Here is a 24,235-nt window from a genome sequence, read left to right on the forward strand (position 1 = left end):
GAGGTAAACATATGAAAAGTCCACACCCTTCCCCCATGTGTTAAATGGGTGGGGTGGTTTGAAAGTATCGTGTTTTGGTTTTTCTCAAATATCTCTAATAATATGCATCTTATCGAATTTTTCAAGAACAAAATTGTAGCTTACAAATTCTCCTGCAAGTTCCATTTGAAACATTTCTTCATATTTCTCATAGTTTTCTAGATATAGCCTACGCTCTCGAAAGTGTGACATTTTAGAGAAAATGACATGTGACAATTTTTTTATTTGTTTCATAAGCTTTTTGTGTATTTTCCTGATCAAATTAACTTTTATATTGAAAATTCAAATTCGGTATTTCAACCTTTTCTGTTTCAAAGTTTGTTCTCCATCGCTAAGAAAAATATTCTTCTAAATTTCCTAAATTTATTCATCTTGGAACTCATAGCTGACCAAGTGTTTCATCTCTGCATGTGTAACTTAGCCTATATGTTAATTCGAAGAAACAAATCCTAGTATTTTTCTTCAAACGTTTCTATAGTTTTCAACAGATTGAAAATTATATAATGTAGATATTTTTACGATCAATTCTAACATGTTTTGAAAATTTCAAAATCTTGTAATCACTATTGTGAATTGAAAATTTTCAATCATTATAATCATATTAAAGTATTGTATTGAATCATCTTTGGAAATTTTGGATTGATCTCTTATGTGATAATATACACTTTAAATGTTTTTTTTTTCTGGATAATGGATGATTTTGATTTGTTTATTTATGGATGGAATATACTCATTATCCACTCATCATTTATTGGTGTACCTCAACGTTATTACAGTTACTAAATCAAAGAACCCATCGTACGTTTCCAATCGTCAAAAGAAGTAATACGTTCAAAATTTGCAATGCAATAACATAGGATGTTATATAAATAGAGTTTGTTTGGAATCTTAAAGGCGGACTTGTACCACGTGATCGAGCTAGCCAATCGAAAGCGTGACAGTCGATGGCCAAACTGTTTCTATATATTAACTACTTACTATTAAACGTAATCAACGTAATTGATTTTACTCAATGTACCAAAATTCCAGTTATAATGGTTAGATTTTCAGCACCACCATTTTCTGAGTTTTTGCTCTAATCTATAACATTTATTTATCCATGAAAATGTTGAAGCCATGTTTAAACCATCAGGTTATTTCAAAGAAAAGAATGAACCTATCAGGTAGCTTTGAATAATAAAAACGTTTTAAATGTAATACGGCACGTTTATTATTTTAAAACAAAGAATTGTACAGATAATCATTTCGAGTAATATACTAGAATACTAATAGTAGGAGCGTAGGGACGCAATTCAACCCCATGGAGCTGACACGTGACCTGAGGATTGGTGGGCTGCTGCGGCTGCGGCTGCAGCTGCTTTGGCTGCGGACTTCTGGATGGCGACGGCTGCGGCTTGCGACCGGTGGAGGGCCGCAGCTGCGGCTGCCTCGTGTCTAACAAAACAATATTCAAGTTATTATAAGAAAAGTTGTAGTGGTTTGTTCAGATTCGAATCTTATTGACTAGTGAGAGCATAGTATTAATTACTCTGACAAATAATAATGATGATAAGTTAATTCTTATCTTTGTATCACATTACGATGTGTTGAGAGATTATTGATTGCAATAATTATCTTATTGGAATCCTGAAACAGAAAACTCTTGCGTTTTATCACGTCCGGATTACCAAGAGCAAAATAGAATGAACTGTATCATAGCATGATATTCATATTAGATTATACATAGATTAGATTAGATTAGATTAGATTAGATTATATTAGATTATCATATTGTATTACCGTATATGCAATGGTTGAATGATTTTATATCAGAGTTATATTGATATAAGTTTGTTGAGAGTACTGTATGAAGTAAACATGTTAGTAGCTAAGAGCATTATTCATTTCCTTATCATCAAAATAGCGTAATACGAGACAAGTAGGAAATGTAGCAGAATAAGTTCAAATCCTCTTTTCTACCGAATTTTGATTTAAAAAATATATAATGGAAATTAGTCAATCGGTTAATGTAGTCGCCTCATAAAGATGAACTTTTTGAGGGTACCTCTTCTTTTCTGGTTTTTTTCCTTTCAAAACGGAAATTGATTGTTTCAATCACTACGTTGAAACTGTATTGTTCATTTGCACTGATTTTATTCCCGAATACAATCCTATAAGAATTGAAAGTTATGAAATTATGAAAAAATGAGTCGTAATTTTCTTGATGCTTTAGTTAGTAACATGTTCATTATTGTATTCCACGTTTTGATCGGATTCCTTTTTCGGCTGTAGGCTACTTCTTGTACTCTTACTGTGATGAATGAATTATTTGTGGATTGTAATTAAGGAATTTGAGTAGAATTGAAATAATTGAAATGTGCAATATTTTTTATTGTAAGCTGCATATCCTAATAATTGTATTCCTGTAAGCAGAAACTTATCTTCGGTAGAACGGTATGGCTGTATTGAATCTTTTTTCAACTATTCGTGAATATTGTGAAAGAGAAATTAGAATCTGGTTGTAAAATTGTTGAATGATTTCATGATTACTATGGATCAGACTTGAGATACTGTATTACTAATCTTGTAGTATTCTTATTCTAGTAGTATTTATAGTAATTCATTAGTACTCGATGTTATTTATTTATTTATTCGTAGATAAAATTTATTTATTTGTTATGGATGTATGTACCTGTGCAGAGCTGCAGCGGCAGCCTCAGATCGTTGAATGGCGGCGGCGGTTGCAGCTGCGGCTTCGGAGCGCTGGATGGCCGCAGCTGCGGCTGCCTCCTTGGCAAGGGCGATGCGCTGTTCCACCTGCACTGCCTCCTTGGCGGCCTGCACCCGCTGCTGGGCCACTGATGCTGCAGCTGAGGCTTCCTTGGCTTGTGCCAGCGCGGTCGCTGCCTCCGCCGAAGCTGCTACGCCGGTCAGGTGGTTCTGAAACAACATCATAATCGTCATCATAAAAGTGTAATGAAAATATAATAGGTGATAGCTTAGAGAAAAAGTATCATAGGAAAATATCCTACGGTTTAATCGGAGATAGATCAGCTGTTGGTTTAAACTAAGCCGATAAGGTAGTTTTGAACGTTCATTCCCATTATCAGAATCGTCATAGTAGAAGTATAATGACATTATAATAGGTAATAGTCTTATGACTGGAAGAGCTTTGCAAGAAGAAACTTATGTTTGACAGGATCTTGGAAACAAGACTTAAACAGTCTTATTATAATATGTTGACTAAAGATTAATAGAGTTGTAACAACCGGAACTAGTATCTGTTAATATTTGAATGAATCAGTGGTTGTGAAGATTTCAAGTCCTTTTTATTGGAAATGGCTACGGTATCTTCCTCAACATCACCTTCACATCAACACAGGGAATATAATAGACCTATGTCTGTAGCCTACTGCTACTGGTCTGAATATTGAATATTATTGAATGTTTGAAAAAAAAGGTTTTTTGGAATATATTTTTTTCACAGAATATTTAATATTGAATAGCCTATTACTTGAACTTATTTAGTTTAGGAAAAATGAGATTTTCCCATATTCGGACGCATATTGGACGATTAAGATCCTTCAAATGAGTTGGAAAACATATCCGCATTAATATTATAATATGTTTACTATCTACACTATGCAAACTGATGCAAGCTATGTCACATCGGGCATTGTCCGATTTGATATTTATTGAAAAGAACTCAAATAGCCTACTTGAGAGAATACTTGCCTTCATGCAATCACTATACAACAAATCCCATAAACGAGATCGATCATATCATAGATTGAAAAGTTATTGATTTCTTCCAAAATAGAATACTTGGAGCAGATAGACTACATGAACAAGATTATCTTACCTTGGTGATATCAGATGAGAGAATAGCATTGGTGAGAGCGGAGGCATGGAAGTTATCGGCTAGCGAACCGTATGGGTCAGCAGCACCAGCCCAGCCCAGGGAGGCGGATTTCCAAGGGGCGGCGGAGGCGGCACCAAGACCAGCTGGCCATCCAGCTCCTAGAACGCTGCCTCCGTAAGCTGCTGCACCGGCAGCCGGCCACCCCGCTCCCAGAACGCTTCCACTGTATGCAGCTCCACCAGCGCCGGGCCAGCCGGCTCCCAGAACGCCGCGTTTCTCCTGCTGCTTGCTCGGTTCTTTGTCGGCGGTCTTGGTCGCGTCTCCTGTTGCCATGACAACCGCCACGCAAGCGCACAGCACCGTTGAAAACTGTGAATTGAATGCAAAATGATATAATATTCAATATGTTCAACTCTAAGTTTAATCTGGAGAGAAAAATTTGAAGCCCAAGTTTAAAAGAGATAGATTAGTTTTTCCTTCAACCCCTATCTGGAAAGATTGAATGAACTTTTTCCTAGTTTGAAATGGAGAGATTAGTTTTTCCTCTGGAAAGATTAGTTTTAACTTTTTCAAGAAGTAGAACAACATAGAAATTTACTAATTTACTACAATTTTGTATAATAAAAAATGTTTACTGATTTTTCTCTCCTAAGCAATTTTACCACACTAGTGCTCGGTTGCACAAAAGCATGTTGAAATTTAATCGTAATTGAATGCCTCGAGACGAATCAGAGAAACCTACTTTTCGAAAAATCTTCTGTTATTGGTTCTCGTAGGATTTTAATTATGATTAAAATTCAACAGGATTTTGTCAAACTGGGCCTGAGAGATCCAGTTAATAGCTGGTGACTACAATATTACAATATCAATCTCATATTTTTTTATTCATAGGAACTGAACCCTGTTCGGTGCATTGATCTAAACTGAATTATTACGGTATATTATCCGTTGTATGGATAATAATTATTGTCAATCACATTAGAAGTTTGAATCGAATCTTTATTAAAACTCAATAAATTTCTATCATTATTCGGCTTCTCAATCATTATTTCAATTCTAATTCATAGAGACTGTATACAGTGCATTGATCTAAACTCATCCATACGTATCGGTTGAATTGTTAATGAATTTTTAATCAAATTCAAAATTCAAAATCGCAATAGATTTATATTATTTTCGTGTATGACTTTCCATAGTGGAGAGACCAAACAAGAAGTGCTTAAATTTCCCATAAAATTCAAAATCCCTTTTGATATGTTTGAAGAGTAGTCAATTTTTTTCCTTCAAGAATTGATTATTCGCTATGAATATTTGATATTACTTACCGAGATTTTGTTGAACATGTTGATGTGTTGTGTGTATGAAAACGTTGACCGACTGACTGCAAAGATATCCCTGAGGTGGATGCTCACTGTACTTCAGTTGGTGCAAGTGTGGATGGTCAGCTAGAGCCCGTCTTCAGTTTATATACTCGAAATCTCTTTCGGTGGGGTGAGGCGCATTTTTCAGAAAGTATTGAGAGAAGAATATATGCGATCAAAAGAGGGATTGTTATGAAACAGGCACTCATCTTTGTGTCATTATTAAAAGTAATTATTGATGAGCGGGTGGAGTAGGACTGTTGCCATCAGGGTTACTTTCCAATCACTTAATTCGAGTCCGATTGTAAATTGCGTCACCTCGGGCACCGCGCCGCGATGGCAACCCTGCAAAAAGGGAGAGGATTACACTCTCTCCTCTCCCGGCTCACATCTGTTCGCATAGGGCAAATAGTCATCCCATTCGTTTAAACTAATAGGATCTACTCTACTTTGTCGTGGATGACAAAGTAATAGGTACAGAGCAAAGCTTCCTTTGGATAATGTGGAGTTATGTGGAAATGCAAGCCGTATAGTACTTGTACTCTCGACAATATTTCAGTATTCTATTCCACGATAGCCACTGATTCAACCTGCATGAATAAGTATAAAAATATTTTATTTGTCACAAATGTTTTTTGGAAATACATCATGATGATCTCATATTCTAATTTCTATAACATCCGATCGATGTAACACTTATAAGATAGGGAATACAATGTATTTCAATTCTGAAGTTATGAAAAACAAAGTATGATAGATAATGAGGAATGATGGTGATTGTGTATTAGAAATGCATCATTCTCCAATTATTGTTGATATGCTATTCGCTGTTTCAAATTTTACAAGTCTCTATAAAAAGTTAATAGAATCATTTTTAATCGTAAATATATGTTTGAGGACTTTTTGTTTGTAAAATAAATATATCGATATTTGAATCTGTAAAATGATTACCTATGAAGAGGAAAAAATGCTTTGACGTAGGTCTAAGTAATTCGGCAAGAATTTACGTGAATGCATTTCTACATAGGCAACCAGAAATTGGATCGAAAAATTGAACATTTTCTTACGAGCAAAGTTTTTCAAGAAATGGATTCATTCAGTAGCTTTCACAAAAGAGTTCAATGTTTATAAAAATGCGAAGTTGCAGAGCTACAGAGTTGCAAGTAAAGATTACTTACTTGAGGTGCCGAAAATAAGGTACCTACTAGAGATTTTTGTACTTAGTTACAATCACTGATTGATAAGATCACTTATGGTGATAGAGAAACGATAAAACCGTAAGAATTATCATCTTAAATCATTCACCCAAACGAGTAAGCTATGGTTAAGGACATTTGCTCTCTTTTCAAGAAAAGTAGATTGATACCTTTGAGGGAATGTACCTTACTGTTCACTGTTGCAGACCTTCTTACTTCAAAGGTAAACAGTTGAAGGTTTCAGATACCGCAGTTTTGAAATATGGCTATTAGGTCCACTTACTGTTATTCCTCTCTAATGTAAGAGTTAATGGTGCCCTTTCAGTTTTCAGCGACTTATTTTGGCAGTAAGTTGAGTAGAACCGATTGGACATGGTGACATCTCTGTTACTAAATCTTTGTACAGTTTGTCCCATTTTAATTATGATACACGTTGATTGTTGATTTTCGTTTGATAAAAAGAACATCCAAATTAGGTAAACGGTATGTTTGATTATTAATCACATTGATTTTCTCCAGCGTATCTTTATAATTCGCCAATCAGTTGTAACTCTTTTGTTCAACCTACAGCATCATCAATGATATAATAGAAGACAGAATAAGCTCGCTTATACAAGAAGGGATAGGAAATTCACGAATAACGACGCATCATCACGTCTGATCTACTGGACTTATTGAATTAAAATTTTGCATAAAGATTCATAATTTACAGAGGATGGTTATAGGCCTATTTCAAATTCTTCAATATCTCAGGTCAAGTTTTCAGTTTGTCAAGTTTTTAATTAGACCCTTGCGGAGCACGGGTTACCTGCTTGTCAATAATAATCACAGTATACGCTTTATCACTTACAAACCAAATGTGAACATTCAATATTGTAGGCTACGCTTAGGCTATTGGAGTTCTAGCTTGTGCTGATTTTATTAGGAAAACTCTCAACATCACTGAGGAAAAGATTACATAGTGACTCAGATAGGGAAATAGGTGGCTTGTGTTTGTAAACTGTTCTAATTACGTGTCCGGCCAAAATTGATTAAATTATTCCAGTATTGAACGCTTCCTTGAATAGGTTTGCACGTTTAGTTGAATGCTTGTTATTGATCAACTGATATATTTTCCATCTTTTTTTATCCTTCTTTTTTCTCTCCATTCCATCGAGCTTTTTTATAATCGTCATTGATTGATTTATTTATTTATTTATTTATCTCTTGTACAAAATACTACAATCATAATATAATTATGACATTGAAGGAAAAACTAGGCTGAGCCTGTACTATTTCTCTCCACAAATTTTGATAAAAAGTTAATGTTGTCCAAAGGTTGAGATTATGATATCACACACTGCTTCGTCACTTGATTTTTGGTCCAGGATTAAAGGCATACTTTCCATAATGCAGAATTAGAAGTGCTTAGTAGGCCTAGTTGTAAAATACAGAACATGTGAACATTTACATTCGAATTTTCAATTTCATGAGATTATTTTTTAATTATATGACCATACTTCAAGACAAAACAATGAAAGAAGATAATTAGACGACATCGAAAAATATCACCAACGTACTAAATTTATAAAAACAAGCCTAAATTTCCCGTTTTTTCCAAATCCAATGGAATCAAATTTTACGTTTATTCGAACTGTGAACTATCAATTTGAAATGTATCCACAAATGTTCATTTTTCTTCAAAACAATGGCTCTTGGAAGCAACTTTTCACACAAAATCTGGAAAGTTACCTAATAGCTTTTAGTTTGAGGATCTGTAAGTTGTTAACTATAATTTCAAAGTTTATAAAAATGTGCACGGTGTCCCACGAAGAGGTTAACAAGTTTAATTTTATATTACGTGCCCATTCATGTACCCAACTTTTTCAAATTTTACACAGTTTACATAGTAGGTTCTGAAAATATTCTGCGAAAATTTCAGCTCCCTAACCTTCGTAGAAACAAAATGACGGCATGAAGGCATTGAAAACGTTATCCATTCCCTTCCTATAAAAACTACTTTCATGCGTTATTATCTGATTTGTTTACTACGTTTCGGTAGTCTTGGCTCATTTGATGGTACCAGAAATGGATCAAGCAATCTTCCAACAAGATGGTGCTCCACCTCATTTCGCAAATCATGTCAAGCAATTATCAAATGACAAACTTCATGGCCGTTGGAATGGTCGTGGAAGTGATTTTTTAGATTGGCCACCCCGATCACCAGATTTAACTGTTTGAGACTCCTTGTTATGTGGTTACTTGAAGGAAGAAGTTTATACGCATAGCTTCAATGATGATGAGGAACTAAAACTATCAATAGAACTTCTCCGGATACCGCGGAGTTTCTTTGTGAGAGCTTACGAATCATTTTTAAACGCTGTTATCAGTGTGTTGCTGTGGATGGGTTCCAATTTGAATAATTTGGGCCTTTAGGTTTAGGTAATTTTGGAGGTTCAGGTTTTTCATTAGGCTATGTTCTAGTTCTTTATTTAAAAGTCATATTGCCCCAAAGTGCAACAATAAAAATATTTTATAAAACCAAAAACACTTTTTAATTTTTTTAAAGTATAGTTTTTCAATAAGCCGCCATTTTGTTCCTACGGAGGTTAAGGAGTTGAAATTTTCCCAGAAAATTTTTAGAACGTACCTTGTGAACTGTGTAGAATTTGAAAAAATTCGGTGCATGAATGGGTACGTAATATAAAATCAAACGTGTAAACCTCTTTGTGGGACATGGTGTATATTAGTTAATAATATAAACTTTATATTGAGACATAATATTATTCTCTGATTTTCGATCTTGAACTCTTGTTCTTCTCATTCTCTTGAACTCTTACTCTCTAATTCTTAATTGATTGAAACAAAAGAAAGCTGATCAAACTGATCGAATTATAACTTAGAGCTTAACCTATCTTCATTTTAAAATTACCACCTATGACAGTACAGTACTTAGATTACTTTATTACTTTAATATTATCCATCTTTTGGAGTGGCGGTAGTCGAGTGGATCAGATGCTGGCTTTATGATTCAGAGGCCCGGGTTCAAATCCCGGCCCGGGCAAAATATTTATCTCGGGCCACTCCCGTGTTTCGGATGGAAATGTTAAGTCGTCGGTCCCGGCTGCCTAAAAAAAGCAGTCATGTCAGAGACCCTGAAATTGATCAGTTGCGACCTGAAAACTCTGACACCAGACCTGAGCCAGCCAGGTCACTCGATATTATTATTATTATCCATCTTTTGAATATATTTCGATTACGAAAGTGTATGAAGGCATTTTAAGAGTTTCAAGAGAAGAGTTTCATGAAACTGATACACGAAATTGGCCCACTGTGGTCTTATATCTTGAAGCCAGAGTATCCTAACAAGTCCCTTTTTAAAACTTTTTCAATTCATAGTAGTTAACTATAATTATTGAAAGTTTAAAACTACCTATTTTAAACTGGGAGGATCTGAATCTTCGTATTCTCCTTCAATTTGAGTGATTACCGTGAACCAAAATGTGAAAGTATGAGCTCTCAAATATGATGAGGTAAAACATGCTAGAATCGAAAATAAGATACATTTGTATTTGGACCACTATAATACATCAGGCCACAATAAATTATTAAAATGCCTCTTTTATGGCTTGTCATCAGATTTGATACCGTGTAGTGCTTCTAAATAAAAATGTATTTTCCTTTCATCTTTGAAGTCCATTCATTTCTCGACACCATCTTATTCTTTTCAAATTCTAGGACCTAAGTGGGCATTATTCTGAGTAGAAATAGAATTCAATTAAGATTGATTGGACATAATATCATTGATTGATCAATGAAACAATTTTTCGTCTCCTCAGACCATGATAGTTTCTAAACTTCTAATAGTTTCTAAACTCATGTGATATGAGAGAAATGCACTATCCCCCAACTTCGTTATTACATTGGACTCGCAGAAAACTACAGTTCAAATTAATAATAATTAAATGTGACTAGGAGTAGGTGGGGGTGGGTTAGAAGCACACTCATCAATCTCTCAGTGAGTTGTGAATGGCGGACGTCTTGTATTTAATTAGAAGATGGCAGCTGGAGAATGGAGTGTATTATATCGGTGAAATACTTTCGATTGCGTATTGTTTTAATAACAGATGATTGGTTTGGACAAGAATGAAGAAACTCTCGCCGCCGCAAATGAGGAATGAATAACGGAGGAATTACTCTAACTTAATTACAGGGTTGAATATAGATTCCCATAAGTGGTATCTAAAAATTATTATAAGAGAGTGAGAGCCAGGTAGTTATCTTGAATTTGGCGATCGTACACCAGATATGCTTGAAAGGTTTGTCTGGAACTTCAATGAGAGAGTGGAGCCCTTTTACTTTATTACTGCACTCAATAATAAAGATAATGACTGGAATTGTTTAGTTATGTAATTTTGGTCATTCGCATGCATTCAGGGTACAGAACATGGATATCACAGTGTATTTTATCCTATACTAATAAACGAGCAACTTCTGTTTATATGTATAGATGTTTAGATGTTTAGATGTTTATATGTTTGTATTTCACCGGATCTCGAAAACGGATCTAACGATTCTCACGAAATTGAGAACATACGGTAGTAGGTTTATAATATAAAGATTCGATTGCACTAGGTCTCATCCCTGAGAAAACTCGCTGAAGGACATTAAAATGATAATTATTATTCATCCTTGGAAAAACATCTGATAACAATTATTTCGTCGTCTGTTGGTGATGGAAGTGAGTGAGCGAGTTCATGTGTGTGGGACTGTGTCAAAATATGAATCAGCTGTTGAACTTCTGTAATCATTCAATCAGGTACTTAGTGCCGGTTGCAAAAAAGCAACCGGGTTATTTTCAATCCTGATTAATTCCAGTAGATCCAACTTTTTGAAATGGTCTTCTCTGATTTGGTTCACGTGAAGTTAATCAGGATTAAAATTTAACCGGCTTTTGTGCAACTGCCCAGTTGTGAGGGAAATTTTTGCATTCCTCTGGGAATTAATATCAATTTACTGTTATTAAATGGAACATTTCTGTATAAATTTTATTATAATTTCTTCTTTCGTAATAATTTTTTTATGATTTTCTACTCCAGAGCGGAGCTCGGTCCCCGATATTATGCAATAATCATTTCAAAGTGATGGACAAGTTGAATTAAACAAATTTAGCAATTTAACATAAAAGTTGACCTTTTAAGTACCCTCAGGAGGTGGCCGCAAATATATAACGTTGAAAATTTGTAGAAGAATATGCAATCTCCCGCCATTATTATCTCGGTAGAACGCATTTCAGGACCCACTCTTGTTTACTCTGTTTACTGTTCAAATTTCTTCTTTATTTTAATGTCAGAAAACCACTCACAAAGTTTGTCGGTCTATTTCAGAAACATTCTGTATATGAATGATTGCACAGGATCGGTTGGAATCCTAATTTAAATTGAACACATTTCCACATTTGTCTTCTATTATAACTATTGACCTTGATTATAAACATGGACAAAGGCCTAGGCTTAACTTTGTTGAACCAGACTTCCAACTGATCTATCCTTGGATGTAGTAGACAGAATAATAGCTACGATATTATGATCTTTGATAATTAAGTTTGTCTTATGGCAATTCTTCAAAATTATACTTTTAATACCATATGTGTATACAGTATTTCCTATTTTAGTTATAATAATGTGAAATATTTCTTCTATGTTTAGTTTTGAAACATCTAAATTTGGAAATCTACTTTGTGAAAATACTTGAAGACTGAACATTTTGTGAATTGAAGAACTACAAGACTTATTCTATTTCAGACTATTAGTCCAGTCAAATGGTCGTTTTTCAGAAAACAGTCCCGAAAGAATTTTTCTCGAAGGTTCTATATATGTATTTTGGGGCGCTGAATTCGAATCTGAAATTTGCTGACACGCCAGAGAGCGGCTTCACCCCCAAAACCCCCAAAATTTCCAACTTTTTTCAATTTTCCCATTTTATCTCGTAAACCTTGAGTTTCTCAAGAAAAATCATTCTTAACAAAATTAAAGAGAATAATTTTTTCAATAAATTGAGTGGTCGCACAGGATTTTACCAGTTTTTGTTTCGGAGCTACGAATTTTCAAAAAAGGGGTCGTTTTTAAGGGGTTTTCAAAATTATGCAAACCTACCACTTCTACCCTATAAAACTTGGATATTTTTTCTAGTACAGATGAAAAACCACATATCACGTGAAAGAACAATTCATTATGAACAGGATTCCTTAGGAATTTTCGAATTAAGTGGTGGGGGAGGGGAAATACACCCAAAAATAGAAAATCATGCCCTACAGCCAAAATGCAAATTTTTCATTTTAATACCTTTTCAAGGCCTTCCTAACAAAAAAATACATATTTCGGCTGAAATGATCTCACGAGGGTTATTTTCTATGAGAATCATCCGTTAGAAAGATTTAATTTCAGTATTTCCTTGTGGGGGGGGGAGGGTACGTCATAAGGATACATCAAGGATCAAAACTTCAAACACTTATAAATTTTGACAGAATGATCAGATCTCCTCGTACTACACTTCATTCTTCTCGGCTCGTCAAGGCGGTCCAAAATCATGAATCATAAGTCAAATTCGGCCGAAAAGTGGAAAATTTATTGTTGAGTGTACTAAAGCCCATATTCCAATACACAAAAAATGACCAATTTCATTTTATTCAGAATGTCATATTCTAGAAAAAAGGCGAGAGCAAATTTTTCTGTCCGATTACGAGATTTGGCAGAAATAGCTGAAAACTGGAAAATGAGCCGAAAATACGAGGTTTTTGGGCCACTCTGTATCTAGCACAAGGAAATCTTGCATGAAGAAATTGGTTCTGGACTTCTCTTATGTACCCAAATAATATATTAAAAAATCAGAACTACAATATAAATTGCATGCACCAATGTATATAGTGACTGGCCTAGATTTGGTTCACGTGAATTTAATCAGGATTAAAATTTAACCGGCTTTTGTGCAACTGGGCCTTTGTGAGGGAAATTTTTGCATTCCTCTGGGAATTAATTTCAATTTTCTGTTATTAGATGGAACATTTCTGTTTGAATGTTATTATAATTTCTTCTTTCGTAATAAAGTTTTTATGCTTTTGTACTCCAGAGCGAAGCTCGGTCCTCGATATTATGCAATAATCATTTCAAGGTGATGGACAAGTTGAATTAAACAAATTGAGCAATTTAACATAAAAGTTGACCTTTTAAGTACGTGTTTTAAATATGCAATCTCCCGCCATTATTATCTCGGTAGGGTAGGATGCATTTTAGGACCCACTCTTGTTTACTCTGTTTACTGTACAAATTTCTTCTTTATTTTAATGTCAGAAAACCACTCACAAAGTTTGTCTGTCTATTTCAGAAACATTCTGAATGATTGCACAGGATCGGTTGGAATCCTAATTTAAATTGAACACATTTCCACATTTTCCTTCTATAATAACTATTGACCTTGATTATAAACATGGACAAAGGCCTATAGGCTTAACCATGTTGAACCAGACTTCCAACTGATCTATCCTTGGATGAAGTAGACAGAATAATACGATATGATATTTGATAATTAAGTTTGTTTTTTGGTAATTCTTCAAAATTATATTTTTAATATGTGAATACAGTATTTTCTATTTTGGTTATAATAATGTGAAATATTTCTTCTATGATTAGTTTTGAAGCATGTAAATTTGAAAATCTACTTTGTGAAAATAGGTACTTGAAGACTGAACATTTTGTGAATTGAAGAACTACAAGACTTATTCTATTTCGGACTATGTGTTATCTCAATTTGGGAGAGGGGTTACCTTATTTATTTATTTATTTGAAAATTTACATAATTTACATATTATCCTCTCCCTATCATTTTGATAATGTACTTTTTGTATAAATGAATGAATAAAGAATTCGTAAACATCTAGGCCTACATACTCCAAGTTTAAATGGCTCTATCACACTTTTGGTACCTACGATTGTTGGATTCATCAGCTTGGCACAACAAGACCAGAAGTTGAATGATTGTAATGTTAATTAATAACACTTATTGCCACTCGTCCAAGTTGAATATCAATGGAAGTACAATTGAAGCATTCTCAGGTGCCACCATTAGGTGTTAAAATATCCTATTAGATATTCTTTCATAAAATAGAGATAGCCGATATATTGTACAGCATAGTATCTATATAAAAAGTTGGTGAAAATTAAGAAAACGGCTTTCTCACACAAGGTCAACTTTTTTGGCTGATGGTGATGCCACATGAGCTCTAGGCTTTTGCGTGGGTAATGAGGCGGATGATAATGAGAGATGAGTGGACCTACTGTTTTATGTGGGTTCCGAACCACCGGGAAGCAATTTTACAACCCATGAATCATATCAGAGGGGTTGCCTCAACCGGTCATCCTTCTAACGGGAATACCAGGCGCATGATAATCAACTTATTCAAGTGCGATATCAGCGCGACCACTGAATCGAATCGTGACGGTAGTTTTGATTGGGTAGGCCTATCTTACTTAAATTAATTTGAAACTACTTTTTGAATCACAGTTGTTCGTCCATTTTTTCAAATGGGGAGCAGGTCGTCTTAAGACACATTATTTCAATACACAATTTAAAAGGAAATAAATGAATTGCGAAAACCGCACATCGATGTGTCGAATCGTTTAAAAGATAAAAAGGCGTAAAAGCCTTGCTTTTTCAAGTGTGGACGATGCCCGAATATTCTTTTTGTCGGTGCCTACCGGCAGGATTCGAACCCTCGACTAGGCAGAGCAGTAGCAGGCGGAACTTGCACCACACTGACTGGCAAGTTTTCATTTTAATGCTGTACATAATTATATAATTTTCAACCTTCTCAGCCACCTTCGCCACACCACTAAGTTTCGACCCTTAGTCCAGGTTTTTTCAGGGAGATGGATTTGAAAAGGAACACCAATGTTTAATGTCGAAAACCAATCGTGGCTTAGCCCACAAACTCAAATTTATTAATCATTTTATTCAATCAATCGTACTTTCCATTTTCTACTCTTTTATCACTTACCAATGGATTAATGAGACTTAATTCATGGTTAAATTGACTTATGATTAATGGTTTGTTATGGTTTAAATAACTTATACTCAATATTGGATGAAAAATATCATTTTATTATATATATTATGCTTCTACATGAATTACAAACACAATTGATTCGTGAATGAAATTATTCCACAAATATAGTTTATGGTGGACTTTAGCTAGAGGTGGAAGTGAAAAAACCATTCCGTTGAAATAGTCAATCACAATTACAGGCGCTGAGTTGTCATCTCAGTAGGCTATTAACATAGAGAAACAATAGCGTAAGTAGATATCCCATGGTATAGGAAATTTATGTCGCAACTTTTACTGTTATCTCAAGCCGATTATGTGAATTATTGTCAATTTTTACTATTTTGTTGGGGTGAGAGTGTATGAACGGGACAATATGAGAGACTACCAGCGTCACACAGCTGCATAGGAAAGAACTACGTGAACTATCGGTTTGGGATAACAGTAAAAGTTGCGACATAAACGCCCTATACCATGGGATATCTACTTATGCTATCGTTTCTCTATGCTATTAATTTATTCATTGGAGGTCCATCTGACAGTTCAATGAAACCAAATAATCTTTCTATAATGCAATCAACTCCAAATAATGACAGCTTCATGACTGAATCATTCAGACTCAAATTTATATTGAACGTCAAGTTGATTGTAATTCTTAAAAAATTAATTTAATTACAATAACATATTATATGTTATACATATTGTAATACAATATGTAATATAATACTGTATATACTAATATACAGAACATGAGTTGTTTATCTGCACGGAAGCTGGCAACAAGTATATTAATAAAACATTAATGTGATGTTCATTGAGCAATAATGCATTGAAAAAATATGAAGGTCAATTACAAAAAATAATGTATACAATAAAATATTGTATATTTTTTACCGGTATGTAACTGAAGACGAAATGTTGAAACCCTCATTTTAATATTATCTTTTCATTGCTCTAGTTTCTATTGTAAATTCAAATAATCTGATGACAGATATAAATATGGTGCTAAAATATGGAAATAAGATAATATTATCTATTATATAGATATTGTAGAATAAAACAGATAAATAAAATTAACAATAAACAAAAACAATAAACATATAATAAGAAACTGTATTCATAAGCTTATTTTTATGAAAAAATTGTCATTAATTTTATAGATTCCATGACAAATTATGTTTACGCTAGCCTTTCTCAACAAGAAGAATCAATTATTCTACTTTTACATTTCACGCTTTTGAACGAATTACTATTATTCAAATGATATTGGAATTCAAGATGAACGAAAATTTGACCAATAATAGGCTAGTCAATATTCACAAGAATTAGAGTGCAATAAGGTATTACACTGATATTTTTTAGTATTCATTAAAGAATATACCATTACACTATACATTCATATACGAGCTAATGCAATAAAATTATGGATATGTAATTTAAATACAAATAAAATACATAAAAAGCATGAATAGGGCCTACTATGAAATTAATGATAAATATTATTAAATATATTAATAAATTATACGAGCAACAATAACTTTGCAATGAGAACCTACATTGAAAAATCATAGAATTACATTAATAGTGCAAAAGATAGAAAATTACTCTTTTATGATCGAAGAATTCGATAACAAAAATGAGGCTTGATAGTAACATTAAAGTATTTTGATTTTTCATAATAGCACCAATTTAAGCATTAAATTGTATTTTCAAATAAGGTTGATAGGCTATAATCTCTTTCAACAAGATATTAATATTCTCCATAATATAATAAATTGAAGAGTAGAAGAAAAATGGTTCAAATAAATGAAAAATAGAGAAAACTTTTATATAAATGATAAGATTATTTTAAATTTCATGACTTCTGGCATTTAATTGTAGTCTGGGTTTACTAAAAAACATTGAATTCATTCGATAAATCTAGTTTGTGAAATATGAAAAGATTTCATGAAAAATATTTTTTATGAATGATGCTGAACTTGATTCTTTATAGAAGTACACAATATTCAATTAATAAATGAATAAATTCAAAAGAATTATTTTAAAAATATTTGTGTGTGTGTTGAAAGATACTCTCTAATTACAAAATACTAGAGCTACGACTTAAAATAATAGATAGTAGGTCACTAAAAATTATTATTCTATTCAAGAGAAATAATTAATCTTGACACTTTCTGGATGAAAATGGTACAAGCTTATAGCCTAATCATAAAAACATTGGGAATGTTCAAACATATACAAAGATATTCTCATAAAATCATACTTATGGAATGGAGATTATTTAAAATAATTTTGTGACTTGATCTAAAAATTAATTTTGTGCAATAAATTTTTAAGGTTATTAATTGAACAAATAATTCAAAAAATGGATCATCAATGATAACTAACAGAATGATATTATTAAACAAGTAAATTCATAATTGTTCACATTGTGAGAAAAAATCAAGAATAATATATTACTTCATAACAAATTGTGATTTAATATCCCTTGCTTTATGACAAGGAATTAGAAATTGACTTCGATTTTTATTAACAGATTATTATTCAACAAGTTTATTTCAATAGCAATTACGGGAGTGTCTCGATTAGACCAGGTGTTCGATTTTACCAGGTCCTATTCTACAATGAAGCTCCAAAACCTGGTACAATCGAACTACTGGGTTGAACGAAACGGAATGATTCGATCAACCCAGTAGTTCGATTGTACCAGGTGGTATGAACGAAACCTGGTCCAATCGAGACACATGACCTGGTCTAATCGGGACATGCGCTCCCGACTTATATTCCGATTAGTCGAGGTGTGCGATTACACCAGGTTCTAGAATTTTGTATAGTCAAATGTGTGTATAACAGCTCGTGCTTCTGCCATTACAGCATATATGACACCTGGTATAATCGAACTATAATGGGCTAATCGAAACATTCCGTCTCGTTTAGCCCACGTCTCGATTATACCAGGTCCTGTCTCGATTAAACCAGGTCCTGTGTCTCGATTGGACCAGGTATCGTTTAAATGACCTGGTATAATCGAACTACTGAGCTAATCGAGACAGAATACTTCGATTAACCCAGTAGTTCGATTATACCAGGTTCTGGTCTAATCGGGAAAGTCCGACCTGGGGTAATCGAACACCTGGACTAATCGAGCACCTGGGATAATCGAACACCTGGGCTAATCGAACACCTGGGCTAATCGAAATACACCCGCAATTACTGTTAATTCATTCCAGGAATAGATGTTAAATCTATGAGTATAGACATGGCACATCTGTGAATATTATTTCATAGTACACTTCATACAACATATTATGCTACAAATACAATAAAATAATAAATTATTCTTCAAACAGTAGTACAGGCTCTGCACTTGAGATAGAAATAATTATTTCGTGTACATAATACAGTCAGGTCCTGTTAATTACAATATTCGAACATAAATTTTAAATTAATTTTCCATGTTAAAACTGTAAGCACACACTCACTCGAAATTGATCTATTGCACATCATTCTTGAAATACTATTGCACTTAATATTAACATGGTTTAAACTATATTAATTACTCACATTGTAATTTGTAATAATTTTGATCTCTCTGGTAATGTAACTTTAAATTACACTGTTTGAAATTAGTAAGCTGAGGGAACAATATTCATTATAGAGGTTTAGATAATGAAGTAGCTACCTGGAAAAATAAAATTAAGAGACTGAATACTGAAGTGTGTAGTTTATAATAATTTTATTACGCGTATGCGTATGCATATCATTCATACATATTTCAATTCGCTTTTAAATTGCAGTACAACGTCAAAATATTGTGAGCAGCCAAGACACATATTTCAATAAACCTTTTACTATTCAAGAGAATATTAGAGCTTAGCTGAAAACACCCAGGCGTCATCCTATTAGAATGATATAATTTGATGAATGTTTCGATTTATTAGTCAGTTCATACTAAGCTCATGGATAATATTTCCACTATTATCTATTGTAATTAGATAGAGGAAATGATTGTTATGTGAATCCCACTGTATGATCAATTTATTCTCACACTTTAAAGTTCGATGTAATCGAATTTATTCTGTCATAAAATAAAATTCACGACTTTTGATCACACTGTATCATGTTATCTATTTTTCAAATTGTATAGATATTATAATTTAATGTATTTCTTCGATTTCTTACCTCCTTTTTGAAGGAAATACATTTTCTGTATTTCTTATTTTTCACTTATACCGTATTGAATTAATCTCATCATAAATGTGGCAATTGCATAGTCCACTTCAGATAGATCGTATAGGGTGCGGCTTCCAAAAGCATTCTTCTGAATAAATGTGCCACTTCCGATTGTACAATCCAAGTTAAAATAAGATATGCAAGTATTGTTTCGCTGGTCATAATCATAAAAAAATATATTTTAAAAAAGACAATAATGGTGGATGCTCGATAGCAGTGTCTTATTAAACAAAGTATTTCTGATGGATTATTGTATGATTATCAATGGAGGTTTGTGTAAGCTTGTTGGCACATCCTCTCTGAAGGAATTCAGAAGAAAGTCTTATCTCTGGAATCTCATCCTATATTTCCAATTGAATAGTGCCTGAATTGGATGAAATGAGAATTTCTTAGAATAACAGGAACGGAACTTCATTATTAATCAATGGAAGAGGAACTAAATTTTAAAATGATATAACATAATAAACATTATAGTGAATTTAAATTGATATTTGAATCCAGTTTGTTAGCAGAATATTAGCTGAAGAGTTTGAGGGTAGGCGGAGCTAGAGGGCGAAGGGTGATGAGGGGTGGAAAATCGTGGTGCTAGTATATATGCAGGCAGACCATGCCTTGCAAGTTAGTGGCATTTGAGTGGCAGTTAGTGGCAGTTGAGTTGCAGTGAGTTGCTGTGTTCAGTGTAGGAGTGAGTTTTTGGTTTCAGACTTCAATTATCCTATAGGGAATTGACTGAGCCAGGTAAAGATTGTATTTAGAATTTTCAATTTTTCTCATTTAAAATCCACACCACCCCACCCTAAAAAGCCCAAATAACTATAGTCTATCAAATTCCATAGCATTATAATAAAGAGCAAACTTAATTATTACTTCTCTTTAAATTCATATCTATAGATACAGTTTTAATTAACTTCTTGAAGCTTACAGTTGAAATTTTCTTCTAAGCACAAATAATAGTTTCTTAAAGCAAGGCTCCCCTAATCATATTCATTCTTCAAACTTTATCAATTCTCTTATTTTTGACTATAATCATATTTTTTTACTAGAGTTGTTCAATACTTTGATTTTATATCTTATTGTTCAAGTAACCTGATAAAAGTAATGAGAACTGTTTGTTAAATTTTGTTGTTTAAAATTAAACTTGAACTGTGGTACTTTCAAAAAACTTAATCATCTTGTATTTATATCTAATCATTACTATATTTTTGATCAATTTTTTATAAATTCATATAAATTTAAAGTTCAATAATAAATTCATAATTAACCTTTGTTTTGCCTTTCACTTTATACATTCCCTTACACACGACCCTGATCTATCTATCTTTATCTTTTTCTTCAATACTATTATTAGTTCAGTGAGTGAAATACAAGTATCCACACAGTGAGTGAAGTTACAGTAAAGTAATTAATTTTATCAATTCATAGTAATTGATTGGCGCCGGGCAAAATACCGTATAGAGTGAGGGAGTTAGAAACTCACTCTAAACAAAGACCGACAGTGGGGAAGAGTTCAAAATGTCGCCGCAACTAGGGGCCAGATTCTAAGTTAATCTGCTGAAGTGTATCAAGTGAAAGTGCATAATAGTGAATTGGTATATATAATCACCTCCATTTGTGAATTAGATTAATAATTTGGATAGTAGGCCACATATGTATTGAAAAACATGTTAAAATCCATTTGTACAACAGAAAAACACCTCAATCAGTGCTACATCGTTCAAGTTATTCAGATTATCCAGAGTATACCTAACTACCAACAAATAATTGTTTACACATAAGCCTTGCATTCTGAATCATACTTTAAAACGTCTGTTTTTCTTTCAAAAATGGGCACTATAGTGAGAGGTCCACGTTATAATGGCAGTATTTTAATTGCCAATTTAGAATATTCAAGACATATTACAAACTCTCTAAAATATGACATATCATTAAAAATATAAATAAATAAATAAACATAATTATTCATACATATACTTGAATAAAATAAAATATAAAATCTAGGCATAGCCAGCAAAAAGAAACTCTTTGCCCGCTGGTGATTAGCAATGGTATTATTTAGTATATCCTTGTCTATCATTCAACAAAGCGAATAGCGCTGTCTCTTTCTCGCTTTGCTCTGTTGCCAGATCGTCTTTTAACAATATAGAATTAATAATTAATATTTCATCTTAATTATGAAAATATCATGATTAATCATTGTGAAATTATTTAAAAATATAATTTCTTCCTTAGTAAAATATAATTGATTTTTTTAAACGAGAATGAACAGTTAATATCACACCAATAAACCTGTATCAACTACCGTTTATAGAAGGCATTGACAAGACACAGGTTCGGCAACGTTGTTCTGCTATCTTTCTCCACTGCTATAATAACGTGGAACTCACTATAGGATATTTCAACCAGAAGACTATCAAATTTCCCTATAAAATAAATCAAACATTATAATATTTTCAAGTCTATTGTACAGGGTTGGACAATGAAGTATGAATAATTGAAAATAACTGTCACAGGATTATTCATAAACCAAACATGAATTATATCATAATAATGACTGTGTAGTAGCTGGAATGTTGCCACTTCTAAGCATACGTTTGAAAAATCCTAAATTAAATTTGTCTTCAAAGTTTGGAATTTCTGATATTTGTAATTGATTTAATTCAATTAAGAATTTTAGTTAAAAATTATTTTGTGTGTTTTGAATGAAAATTGAGTTTGTAACTGAAGAATGTTGAAATGACACATAACCTAGTGTAATAGTGTGATATTGAGAGGGTAGTATTGTAGTTGTTTTTGTGTATCTTATATTATTTTTCAGGTTTTTGAACTGAAATGAACTTTGATTTTACTGTTTGTTGAACCCTGCGTTTTTAGTGTGAGAATTGACTCTGTCTTGTTTGAATTTGCTAACTTGTTGCTTAGTTGTCAAAATTAAAGCAATTTTCGTGCATTTTCCAAGTGCAGTTTCAATTTCATGTCGAAAAAGCCACTGTATTTGAAAATTGTACGAGCATTGACCTTTTTGCAGCTTTGGCTTTTCCACTGGAAGTTGTGCTCAACGCTCGTGGAGGGGGAATAATTTTCAGTGAAAAGGCCACAGTTGGTATTGAGACGTAACTGGGAAAACATGTAACGGTGTGCGAGCCTCGGTCCTCTGAATGGGCCATTTCCCATTCAGAGGGACAAATTGTTAAGTTTTCAGTTATCAGTAATTCTATCTAGTTGAATAGGAAACCAAATTTTATAGAGTTAGTAGGAGTAGAATCAGGAAATTATTTGTGCGTGTGAGTTCAAGTATAGTGAGTTTATTAAAGCGTATGTGAGTGTTTCTGAAGAGTCCAAGTTTGAATATTGTTAAAATGGTGAGTGCCGAACTTTTGTTGTTTTTCTTATTAAAAAATCGCAAAATTTTAGGGGTAATAAAATGCCAACCAACATTTCAAATATTTTTGGGGAAACAAAGTGCTAACCATCAAAAATGATTTATCGATTTATCTCTACCAGAAACGGTTTTTTAACATGGTTACACTTTATTCTGGTGTGAAATAACTGTTTAATAATTAAGTTGTGTTTTAAAGTAATATTAAACTGATATGCATGCACTTATAACACACGATGCTAACCTACAATGTTCATAGTTCTAGGTTAGGGTTAAATAATGCTAAGCAACACTCACCTTAAAACCTGAAACGCCATTTTCCTCATCATTGGGAGAAAAGTCAGGATCACTATCAGTATTGTCTAGTTCTGCATACAAATCATCTACGTTTTCATAATAATCCTTCAGATTTCTGACACATTTCCTCTTCCTCTCCATTTTGTATATGATGCTTGGCACTTTCTTTCCCAAACAACATTAAACAAACAGTTGAGGAAATAGAATGCAATGTAAATTTAGAGCTATCTAGTGGCAATAATTGCAATCTGATCAGTGCTGCTTGTAGTTCATTTAGTCTACTACCAGATAGCACTGCTAGTTCAATTCAGCCGAAAATGATGCTTGGCACTTTTTTCACCCGACCCCTTCAATTATTCATACATATACTTGAATAAAATAAAATATAAAATCTAGGCATCGCCAGCAAAAAGAAACTCTTTGCCCGCTGGTGATTAGCAATGGTATTGCTATCCTTGTCTATCATTCAACAAAGCGAATAGCGCTGTCTCTTTCTCGCTTTGCTCTGTTGCCAGATCGTCTTTTAACAATATAGAATTAATAATTAATATTTCATCTTAATTGTGAAATTATCATAATTATCATAATTAATCATTGTGAAATTATTTAAAAATATAATTTCTTCCTTAATAAAATATAATTGATTTTTTAAACGAGAATGAACAGTTAATACCACACCAATAAACCTGTATCAACTACCGTTTATAGAAGGCATTGACAAGACACAGGTTCGGCAACGTTGTTCTGCTATCTTTCTCCACTGCTATTATAACGTGGACCTCACTATAGGATATTTCAACCAAAAGACTATCAAAT

General features: G+C 33.2%; 1 protein-coding gene and 1 long non-coding RNA gene across 2 annotated transcripts; both read right to left on the reverse strand.

Annotated features, from left to right (window-relative positions):
• Positions 1 to 1,224: 1,224 nt before the first annotated feature.
• On the reverse strand, positions 1,225 to 6,926 carry LOC111053157 (cilia- and flagella-associated protein 91). The gene is made up of 4 exons (XM_022340008.2): positions 5,206 to 6,926; positions 3,881 to 4,249; positions 2,711 to 2,958; positions 1,225 to 1,473 (listed from the first exon to the last, which is right to left on the reverse strand). The coding sequence occupies exons 1-4, from the start codon at positions 5,221 to 5,223 to the stop codon at positions 1,332 to 1,334; spliced, it is 777 nt and encodes a 258-aa protein (XP_022195700.2). The 5' UTR covers positions 5,224 to 6,926; the 3' UTR covers positions 1,225 to 1,331.
• Positions 6,927 to 15,551: 8,625 nt separating this feature from the next.
• On the reverse strand, positions 15,552 to 20,196 carry LOC120353571. Its single transcript, XR_005572476.1, has 2 exons — positions 18,240 to 20,196; positions 15,552 to 18,152 (listed from the first exon to the last, which is right to left on the reverse strand). It is a non-coding gene; the product is annotated as an uncharacterized LOC120353571 (long non-coding RNA).
• Between the last annotated feature and the right edge of the window lie 4,039 nt (positions 20,197 to 24,235).

The sequence above is a fragment of the Nilaparvata lugens genome, chromosome 11 (assembly GCF_014356525.2).
Source record: "Nilaparvata lugens isolate BPH chromosome 11, ASM1435652v1, whole genome shotgun sequence".
Lineage (NCBI taxonomy): Eukaryota > Metazoa > Arthropoda > Insecta > Hemiptera > Delphacidae > Nilaparvata > Nilaparvata lugens.